The sequence below is a fragment of the Cricetulus griseus genome, chromosome 7 (assembly GCF_003668045.3).
Source record: "Cricetulus griseus strain 17A/GY chromosome 7, alternate assembly CriGri-PICRH-1.0, whole genome shotgun sequence".
In the NCBI taxonomy this organism is placed as follows: Eukaryota; Metazoa; Chordata; class Mammalia; order Rodentia; family Cricetidae; genus Cricetulus; species Cricetulus griseus.
The window spans coordinates 112,096,937-112,108,363 of NC_048600.1; the positions used below are offsets into that span (position 1 = coordinate 112,096,937).

The 11,427-nt window shown below is 41.3% G+C and overlaps 1 protein-coding gene across 1 annotated transcript in view; it reads right to left on the reverse strand.

Annotated features, from left to right (window-relative positions):
- The window catches only part of Top2a (DNA topoisomerase II alpha), a 31,234-nt gene extending 25,283 nt beyond the window's left edge, over positions 1-5,951 (reverse strand). The window contains 6 exon segments of the mRNA NM_001246738.1: positions 19-116; positions 1,037-1,182; positions 3,240-3,303; positions 4,206-4,296; positions 4,678-4,830; positions 5,850-5,951. Coding sequence (NP_001233667.1) covers positions 19-116; positions 1,037-1,182; positions 3,240-3,303; positions 4,206-4,296; positions 4,678-4,830; positions 5,850-5,870 — 573 coding nt within the window. The 5' untranslated portion in view covers positions 5,871-5,951.
- Positions 5,952-11,427: the final 5,476 nt, after the last annotated feature.

Consider the following 11,427-nt stretch of genomic DNA (forward strand, 5'->3'; position numbering starts at 1 on the left):
AGATACAAATTTACTTACCTGTTTGAACATTTTCTTGTATTCTTTACTGGCAGTTTCCACAGTAAATCTGGTGCTGAATATGTTACACAGTTTGGCTCCATAACCATTTCGACCACCTGAGCAAGTAAATATAGAACACTATTATTCAACTAAGATTCTTTTCTTACGTTTTATTTACTTTGAGTACTAGAATAGGCCAGCAATCTACCACTCTGCTTCCATTAGTTCCTTTAAGTTTTATTTCTTTGTATATGGGGGTTTTGCCTGCATGACAGAACCCAGAAAAGGGTGTCTGATCTCCTAGCACTGGAGACTCAGACCGTTGTAAACCACCATCGGGGTGTGGGAATTGACCCTGGGTCCTCTGAAGAGCAGTAAACTGTCTTAACTGTGCAGCCATTATTCCAAGTGCCTCAGCTTTCCTAATTGCTGGCAAAACTATTAAATACGGCCTTATTTTGTTTACTAATCAATTTCCTCCTATCTCTCTCTCTCTTTTTTCCTTTGGTTTTGAGACAGGGTTTTTCTATGTAGCCCTGGCTGTCCTGAAACTCACTCTGTAGACCAGGCTGGCCTTGAGCTTTTATTCCACTACATGTGCACGAGTGCTCTCCCTACATGCATGTCACTGCACATGCATGCTTGGTTCCACAGACGTGAAAGAGCATCAGATGCCCTAGAACTGTAGTTACAAGACGTACATGCTCACCAGGCAGTGGTGACATACGCCTTTAGTCCCAGCACTCGGAAGGCAGAGGCAGACAAATCTCTGTGAGTTCGAGACCAGCCTGATCTACAAGAGCTAGTTCCAGGACAGCCTCCAAAGCCACAGAGAAACCCTGTCTCAACCCTCCCCACCAAAAAGAGGTACATGCTCACAACTGAACCTGGGTCTTCTGCAAGAGTAGCCAATTATCTTAATCACTGAGCCATCTCTTCAGTCTGCCAATCCCATTATTTTTAATCCTCACACACAAGACAGTTATTTAAAAGATATATTTTTTTCAGCAACAAACATTTTCTACAGATACTCTACCTGTTACTTTCTTTTCATCATCATCATAGTTACTAGAGGTTAAGAGCTGTCCAAATATGAGAGCTGGGACATACATTTTCTCAACTTTGTGTTCAACAACAGGAATTCCTTTTCCATTATTCCATATACTAATCAAATTATTTTCTCTAAGAAAAGATAGAAAATTTTATTATACAACAAATTTTAAACTGTGCTTAACATCTGAAAATAAAATACATATATCTGCAAGTTTCAATTTCATGATGACTCTCCACATATATACCCTTTTCCACCATGCTTAGTTCCTAATATTTCTGAAAATAGCATCCAGGGGTGGGAAACAGAAACCTTTTCCAACACTTGGGTAGACACTGACAATACTGAAAAAACATGAAATTTTAAAATATTAGGATTAAACAAAAGAAAATGAATTGTACTCAAATAAAAGGACAAAATTAGGAAATAATGATACTACTTTCAAGAGGACCATCTGTATATTCCTACTTCCTTTAGTTTTTCCCACCCAATAAAACACACTGAAAAATGTTACCAATAATAAACAAACTGCCCTTCCTGCTAACAAAATGTTAGTCACTCAAACTTTCCAAAAAAATATTTTTATTTTAAATTATGTATATGTGCATGTATGCTTATTTGCACATGAGTGAAAGTGCCCATATACTGGCAACCAAACAAAGGTCCTATGCAAGAGCATCAGGTTCTCTAAACTGATCTATCTCTCCAGCTCAGTTACTAGGACTTTTATGATAGTTATTTGGGCTAATGCTTATAAATATATGAATGAGCTAAAATGGGACACGAATAATATAATAATACTTGTTTAATATTACCTGTAAAAAAAAAATCAGTTAAAACTAGCTCAACATCTTTAAAAGGTTGTTATCAAGTCCTTAAGTGCAATCAAGTATGCAGTCATCATTAACATATACCCCACAAGCGTAGTTAATGTCACCACTGATCAGGCTAATAAAAAAATGTGAAACCTTCATCATGGCCACCCCACAAGGGAACATGAACATTTAAAATCAGAAATGTAAACTCAAATTATTCTCTACTACCACCTGCTGGTTTGCTGTTTCAATAGCATCATCAAAGAAACAAACAAACTGACCAATTATTGCAAATGCTAGCTGAAGTACTGCACTATTTAGGGATTAAGTATCATGTTTATAAACTATTCTGTAATAGTTCAGACTACACACGGAAATTGTTTTGAGATGGGGGACTCACCATGTAATTCTAATTGGCCCAGAACTCACAGATCTGACTCACTCTTCCTCTGGATGCTAGGATGAAGGGTGTATGCTATCATCTGGCAAAGTTTTTTGTTTTGTTTTGTTTTACTGTAGTACTGGAGCTCAAACCATAGGCTGTACATGTGCTACCACCAAGCTACTCTCAACCCCTTTTTTATAAAGATTTATTTATGTATTATGTATAGTGTTCTGCCTGCATGTATGCTTGCAGGCCAGAAGAGGGCACCAGATCTCATTACAGATGGTTGTCAGCCATCATGTGGTCGCTAGGAAATGAACTCAGGACATCAGGAACAGCAGTCAGTGCTCTTAACCTCTGAGCCATCTCTCCAGCCCCTCAGCCCTTTTTTTAATTTAAAAATTTTATTTTGGGACATGGTCTCAGTATATGCCTCAGTCTCCCTAAGAGCTAGGATTATAGGCCTATACCACAAGGCCCAGCTGGAAAACTGTATAGTGTTGCTCACCTTTAATCCAAGCACTTGGGAGGCAGAGGCAGATAGATCTTTGAGTTTGGCCAGAACATTGAGGTTACATAGCAAGTTTCACCTTAGCCAGAGCTACACAGAAGACCCTGACTGAAAAAAAAAAAAACAACAGGAAACCAAACAAAACTACTGATAATTGTTAGTTTTAATGTTGGGTATTCACAAGCTGTTCATTTTAGAATCCTGTCTTTCTGTACTTTTGCAAACTTTATTTTATTTTGAGACAGAGTTTCTCTGTGTAGCCCTGGCTTTCCTGGAACTCACTTTGTAGACCAGGTTGGCCTCGAACTCAAGAGAGTTTCCTACCTCTGAATCTCAAAAGTGATAGGACTAAGGTATGATAAACCACTATGCCTGGCAGGAACGTAATTTAAAAAAAAAAAAAATCTATCTTCACTAGTAATTAAAGCAAATACAACAAATAATATAAGCCTTAGCAAACCAAAGGCTAACACTTACGGATCAATTGTGACTCTAATACAAGACATTTTTGGGTCCCTTTGTTTGTTGTCTGCAGCATTAACTGTAAGAAAATGAAATACACACTTAGAAGCCATCAAAGTGCTTTAAAACACATTAGCTCTAGAATATAGAAAAATAAATTCACAAGTAACAAAGGAATAACATTAACAAGGTGTTAATTTATAGTAATTTTTCTCAAGACAGAATCACATGTATTTCGTGCAGACTTTGAACTTGCTATGTAGTTAAGAATAGCCTTGGGCTGGGCGTTGGTGGCTCACGCCTTTAATCCTAGCACTCGGGAGGCAGAGGCAGAGGCAGGTGGATCTCTGTGAGTTCGAGGCCAGCCTGGTCTACAGAGCAAGTGTCAGGATGAGCTCCAAAGCTACACAGAGAAACCCTGTCTCGCAAAAAAGAATAGCCTTGAACTTTTGATTTTACTGCATCTACTTCCCCAGTTCTAGAATTACAACCTCACTGTTTTATTACAGCAATTTTAAAAATTACTCATTTATATTTTACCTGCATGTCTGTCTGTGTGAGGGTATCAGATCTTGTAGTTGTGAGCTGCCATGTGGGTGCTGGGAATTGAACCTGGGTCCTCTGGAAGAGCAGTCAGTAAGCCATTCTTTAGCCCCCTATTATAGCAATTTTGGTTCATAGTATTATTTCCAGAATAAAACTTAATTTTCTGGACTTTATAAGACTGCTTTTTTTTTTTTTGAGGTAGAGTCTAGTTGTTCTAGAACACATTATGTAGACCAAGCTGACCTCAAATTCAGAGATCTGCCCACCCCTACCTCTAAGTGCTGGTATTAAAACCATGAGCTGCCACATCCAGCAGACATACATATCACTTTTGGCAAGTAATTAAAGTAAGAGGAGCTATGTTTACAGAGGGTTTAGTATGAATGATACTTAAGAACTTGACCAGTAGATCTTCATATAAAAATATTTACTTACCTAGAATCTCATCAAAGATTTTATACAAACCAGGAACAAAAGTTACTTCCCTGTAGTTAATGCCAACATCTTCATCGTAAACCCACATTTGCTTAAAAAGAAAAAAAAAGCAAAGAAAGTTATTTTTATTTATTGTTTTGTCATTAATAGTCTAGTCTTTCTTTTCTTTTTCTTTTTTTTAAAGATAGTGGCTTACTATGTAGCACTGGGTAGCCAAAAACTGGCTATGCAGACCAGGCTGGCCTCAAATTCAAGAGATCCACTTGCTTCTGCCCCCACAGTGCTGAGATTAAAGGCTTGCAGCTACACATGGAAGAGTAAAGCCTTCTTGAATAAAGATTGAAATATGTATGGGTTGAAATGTGTTTCTGCACATGTATGAATAATAGGTCAGGTCCAGCAACACTAAGGAAGTGAAGTTCAAAACATTAACCTGAAAAAAGTATGACATTCAACAAGACCTTGGTTTTACCTGGGTAACTAATTCCACAGAGCCAATGTAGGTATCTGGGCGGAGCAATATATGTTCCAATTGTGTTTTTTTCTGATAGATTCTTTCGATAGACAGCCTTTTCTTGGCATCTTCATTTTTCTTTTTGTTCATTTGCATATTTTCATTTACAGGCTAGTCATTGGGGGAGAAAAAGAAAACTTATTTTAACCATAACTTGATCAGAAATGATCAACTAAATATCTACAATAATGATAAACTCAATACACTATACCGCAATTTGCCATCTGTTTTTAGGTACTGGTAGAGTTGACATAGCTTCGAACAAACAATTCCATTAAAATCCTTGTAACCAGGTTCTAAGGGGTGTGTGTGTGTGGTACAGGGGATGGAACCCAAGGCCTTGAACATGCTAGGCAAATGCTGACTGCTGAGGAAAACCCCCAGATCTTTTTTATTTGTTTTTTCCTGTTGCTGTCTTTAACACAGGGTCCCATGAACTAGCTTAAGCCATCCTCCTGTCTCAGTCTCCGGAGCAGCTGCTATTACAAGCATGTCCCACTAGGTCTGCTATACTTGATATACCAAGTATATCAAATATAGAAAAGTCTGCCTTTAAACAATATTTTCACGTCATATATAAACACTTCTTTCATCTAATGAGCAAATACCTAATGAGTGCCCACGTAAGTCTCGGACAGATAACAGAAGGTGTTATTCTGCTGTAGCAGTTGGGATGCTGGCCACATCCACACCCTGAAACAGGGCAGTTTGGGGGCCACTCGGTCGGCCAGCTCCTCATGGGAGCTGTCACACTCTGCACCTTTCCAGATGAGAGTCATTCAAATCAGCCCGAGGGCAGAGAAGAAAAGAGGGGCACTGAATTCAATTACATGCCACTCGGAGTCACACACGAGGGCCACTAGATTACAGACCCGTCACAGGACGGGCGAGTGGACCCTGCCCACACAAACAATAAAAACGCACGATACTCAAGAAGTCAGTTTGGACGATATCATTTCTTGAGGAACTTCACCCCGTCCGCGACCCTCCAAGGCCTAGGAGACGGGGTGGCCGGGATCCCCGCCGGTGGCGGGCCAGTCCTCAGCCCGGGAGCCTCAACCCTCACCGCCTGCCAAGGAAGCAGAGGCCGCGAAAAGGCTCTACCTCCCGGGCCCATCCGCGAGCTGTACCTGCAGCGGCGACAACTCCATGGTGACGGTCCTGTAGGGGCTCGTGAGTCCCGAAAGCGACTAAATCAGTGGGAAACGCGAGGCGACCCGCGACCAGAGCGCTCCTCCACAGACGCACGTCGGTTAGGATGGCTTCCCTAGTTTCATTTGAACCTTCGCCGAGCCCGCCCAAATCAGAGGAACCAATCACCGAGTCGCTCTCATTAGCTCTGTTTAGAGTAACCAATCGTGGACGGTCTTTTATTCATACCCATTGAAAAGGCGGCCTGTTCGAATGAACCAATTAGGTAAAGGAGGCGGGAGAGTCTTCAGGATAGACCAATAGTCTATTCCTGTAGCAGAGACTTACAGGAAATCTGGCCAATGAGAAAGGCCCATGTGATCCGAAAACTCTGAGGAGAGAAGGCGTTTTGCAAGTGCAAAGCCGTTTCCTCAGCTCTTCTCAGCTCTCCGCCTGAATAAAATGATGTAGAAACGGATGTTCTTTCTTTATCTCAGATTCGTTAAAATTACAGAAATCCTCCCTTAGTCCTTATGTAGGCAGCTAGAGGAATGGGAATTCTTTTTGTTTTTTGTTTTTCCTTCAAAAACAGCGCGAGTTCTGGCTCAGTTTGGTTAAGGCAGCGGCTCTCAAACTGAGGGTTATAACCCTATTAGGGTCGCAAACCAGTTATTTACATTACGATTCATAACAGTAGCAAAATTACAACTATAAAATAACAACGCAACAATTTATGGTTGGGAGGTCACCACACATAAGAAACTACATTATAGGGTCGCAGCGCTAGGTTGAGGACTACTGGGTTAAGGTTCTCACTCGACAGACCAGGCTGGCCTGGAATTCAGAGAGATCCGCCTGCCTTCTGCAGCGCTGGGATTAAAGGCGTGTGCACCACACCTCTCGGCCCAATTTATTTTCAGTAAAAGGAAGTTCTTCCGATGTGATTTAGACTTCCATGCATGGAAGAGTGTAGACATGCCATGCAAAATCTCCAGGAACATTAACATCCCCTTGTGGAAGATTCCTGATAAAATATTCCTCCTTCAGGGGGGTGAGGGGCGTCTTGAGACCCGAACCTCTCAGTCAGCCAGTGATGGAACACACAAGTGCCATTTTATTTGCCCCCCTCCAATGTCCTCTGCAATCTGGAGCATTTGACATGGGAGGCTGGACTTGGTGGCTCCTGCCTGTAACTGCACCATTCAGGCGGCTGAGGCAGACGGATTACCATGAGTTGCAGAGTTGAGACCCTGTCTGTCCCCACCCCCAGCCCCCACCCCCATTAGTGAATTTTAAGAAACAGACTTGGAAGTACTAGGTCGAATTTTTGTATTATAGTCATGTATAAATTAATAGTATTTTGTTTTTGAATTAAAAACTTTCTGGGGGAAAAAAAAAGCTGGGCGTTGGTGGTGCACTTTAATCCACTTTAATCCCAGCACTCGGGAGGCAGAAGCAGGCGGATCTCTGTGAGTTCGATGCCAGCCTGGTCTCCAGAGCGAGTGCCAGGATAGGCTTCAAAGCCACAGAGAAACCCTGTCTCGAAAAACCAAAAAAAACCAAACCAAACCAAACGAAAGAAAGAAAGAAAGAAAGAAAGAAAGAAAGAAAGAAAGAAAGAGAAAAAACTTTCTGGGTACTCCTGGCTAGCCTGAAACTTGCTGGGTAGACCAGGCTGGCCTTGAAATTCTGGCGATCCTCCTGCCTCTGCCAAGTGCAGGGACCTCAGGAATGCACTACCACCTTGGCATATAAATTTTGACTGCATATGTATTTTCCTTTTCACTCACATGTTACAAGGTGCTAGACAAACATAGCAGCATAATTTGAATAATTACTAATTTTGTCTGAACCAGTTCCTTCCATTTGCTACTTGTTTGTTTGAATTTTAAACACAGCTTGTCAATTATATCACCTTGAAGGAGAAAGCTTCTTCATTTCCTGTGGAAAAAAAACCAGAAATAATAATAATAATAATAATAATAATAATAATAATGATATAAATAAATGGTTGTGGTGTCCACACATTTAATTCCAGCACTTGGGAGGCAGAGGCAGTTAGATCTCTGAGTTTCAGGCCAGCCTGGTCTACAGAGTGAGTTCCAGGACAACTAGGGCTACACACAGAGAATCCCTGTCTGGAAAAGCAAAACAATATTAGGGCAATAATGGAGCACACCTTGAATCTCAGCACTCGAGGCAGAGGTAGAGGCAGAGGCAGAGGCAGAGGCAGAGGCAGAGGCAGAGGCAGAGGCAGAGGCAGAGGCAGAGGCAGGTGGATCTCTGTGAGTTCAAGGCCATTCTGGTTTACAAAGCAAGATCCAGGACAGGCTCCAAAGCTACACAGACAAGCCCTGACTCAAAAATCAAAACAAAACAAAAACAAAAAAGAAAAACAAAACAAAATAATAAATAAATGAAAATAAAAATAAATTAAGAAATAGTAGGCTATCATCATCAAGGAACTGATAAATTTCAATATTTTTTCCCTTCCAAAAGAAGCCTGAGATTTTTAAGTAACCCTACTATCCTGCTGGCAAGTGAAAGAGAAGACCAATGAAGAAATGTGATGTAGCGGAAAGCAGATGATGAAAATAGATCACAGGCTAGGGCAATGGGAAAACCATTGTTCTCTTCCTTGTTCTCTGTTTTCAACCTAATTCTGGTCACTGGTCACTGTGTGTTGATGAAGAAAGGTGACTTCAACTCTTGGGGTCACTAGGACACAGTAGTTATGACTTCTACCCAGTCCAAAGATTGAGTAGGCTGTGGCCTCCAGAGCCAGGTGTCACTCTCTGCATTTTTCCTTGATCGTCAGAAGCCAGCCATGCTGCCTTCTCCCCAGCACAGAACTGGGTGGATATCCTTCCCAAGGATGGTATTTCATCCTCTTTCACGCGTGCCCTCCATCCTGTAGTCCATTCCAGCTCCAAGTCTTCAAGCCCCACCTGGAGGTACATATGGCAACAGGAATTTACCAAGCAGCTCCAGTCCTGCTTTCTGAAGTCTAGAGTCTCCTCTAAAGTTCAGTTTGATCATGACTCTGTTTCGTCCACTTCTTAAACATTTCTCTTTTTTTATTTTATTTTATTTTTTTTTTTTTATTTTTAAGACAGTATTTCTGGGCTGGAGAGATGGCTCCGAGGTTCAGAGCACTGGCTGCTCCTCCAGAGGTTCTTGAATTCAATTCCCAGCAACCACATGGTAGCCCACAACCATGAGATCCGGTGCCCTCTTCTGGCCTGCAATGAGATCTGATGCCCTCTTCTGGCCTGCAGGCATACATGCAGGCAGAGCACTATATACATAATAAATAAATCTTTGTTTTTTAAAAAGACAGGATTTCTTTGTGTAGCCCTGGCTGTCCCGGAACTCACTCTGTAGACCAGGCTGGCCTCAAACTCACAGAGGTCTGCCTGACTCAGCCTCTTGAGTGCTGGGATCAAAGGCGTGTGCCACCACCACCCAATTCTTTTTAAACATTTTAAATGATTTTTTTCCATTTATTTTATTTAATTAATTAATTTTTTATATTTCAATCCCAGTTCCCCCCCTCCTCCCCTCCTGCTCTCCCTTCCTTCCCCTAATCCCTCCCATCCACTCCTCAGAGAGGGTAAAGTCTCCCCTATGATGTCAACTAAGTCTGTCCTATCACTTGATTGAGGCAGGACCATGGCATCCCCCACGCCATGTCTAGGCTGATCAAGTTATCCATCCATAGAGAATGGGCTCCACAAAATCAGTTTATGCATTATAGTTAGATTTTGGTGCCACTGCCAGTGGCTTCATATATTGCCCAAGCCACACCATTGTCATCTGTATTCAGGGGGCCTAGTTCAGTCCTATGCCGGTTCCCCAGTTGACAGTGTGGAGTCAGTGATCTCTTAGTAGCTCTGGTCAGTTGATTCTGTGGGTGTCTCCATCATGTCCTTGACTCCTTTGTTCATATTATGGCTCCTCCCTCACTTGGATTGCACTCTGGGAGGTCAGCCCAATGCTTAGTTATAGATCTCCACGTCTCCTTCCATCTGTTTCTGGGAGAGGGATCTAGCTTCTCTGGGTTGTGGACTGTAGGAAGGTTATACTTTGCTTTATGTCTGGTATTCACTTCTGAGTGAGTACATACTATATTTGTCTTTTTGGATCTGGGTTACCTCACTCAGAATTTTTTTTTTCTAGTTCTGTCCATTTGCTTGAAAATTTAAAGATGTCAATTGTTACTGCTGAGTAGTACTCCATTGTGTAAATAAATGTACCACATTTTCTTAATCTGTTCTTTGGTTGGGGGGGCACCCAGGTTGTTTCCAAGTTCTGGCTATTACAAAAAAAATGCTGTTATGAACATAGTTGAGCAAATGTCCTTGTGGTTTGAGTGTGCCTCCTTTGGGTATATGACCAAGAGTGGTATTGCAGGACCTTGAGGTCCATTGACTCCTAATTTTCTGAGAAATCGCCATACTGATTTCCACAGCAGCTGAACAAGTTTGCACTCCCACCAATATTGGAGGAGTGTTCCTCTTACTCCACATCGTCTCCAGAATAAGCTGTCATCGTGTTTTTGATTTTAGCCTTTCTGATCAGTATAAGATGGTATCTCAGAGTGGTTTTGATTTGCATTTCCTTGATGTCTAAGGATGTTGAGCATTTCCTTAAGTGTGTTTTAGCCATTTGAGATTCTTCTGTTGAGAATTCTCTGGTCTGTATCCCATTTTTTAACTGGATTATTTGGTAGTTTGGTGTCTAATTTCTTGAGTTCTTCGTATATTTTAGAGACCAGGCCTCTGTCAGATGTGGGGTTGGTGAAAAATTTTTCCCGTTTTAAATTCTTTTTTTTCTTTTCTGAGACAGCTTTTCTCTGTGGCTTTGAAGGCTGTCCTGCAACTAGCTCTTGTAGACCAGGCTGGTATCGAATTCATAGAGATCTGCCTGCCCCTGCCTCCTGAGTGATGGGACTAAAGGTGTGTGCCACCACCACCACCCAGCGATTTTTTTTCCCATTTTGTAGGCTGTCATTTTGTTTTGTTGACCATGTCATTTGCTTTACAGAAGCTTCTCAGTTTCAGGAGGTCCCATTTATTCATTGTTGCTCTCAGTGTCTGTTTTACTGGTGTTCTAATTAGGAAGTGGTCTCCTGTACCAATACTTTCAAGGGTACTTCCCACTTTCTCTTTTATGTGGTTCAGTGTGGATGGATTTATGTTGAGGTCTTTGATCCATTTGGACTTAAGTTTTGTGCATGGTGATAGATATGGATCTATTTGCATTCTTCTACATGCAACATCCAGTTATACCAGCACCATTTGTTGAAGATGCTTTCTTTTTTCCATTTTATATTTTTTGCTTCTTTGTCAAAAATCAGGTGTTCATAGATATGTGGGTTAATATCGGGGTCTTCAGTTCAATTCCATTGGTTCACTTGTCCGTTTTTATGACAATACCAAGCTGTTTTTTTCTTTTTTAAGATTTATTTATTTATTTATTTATTTATTATGTGTACAGTGTTCGACCTGCATGTATGCTTGCAGGCCTGAAGAGGGCACCAAATCTCATTACAGATGGTAGTGAGCCACCATGTAG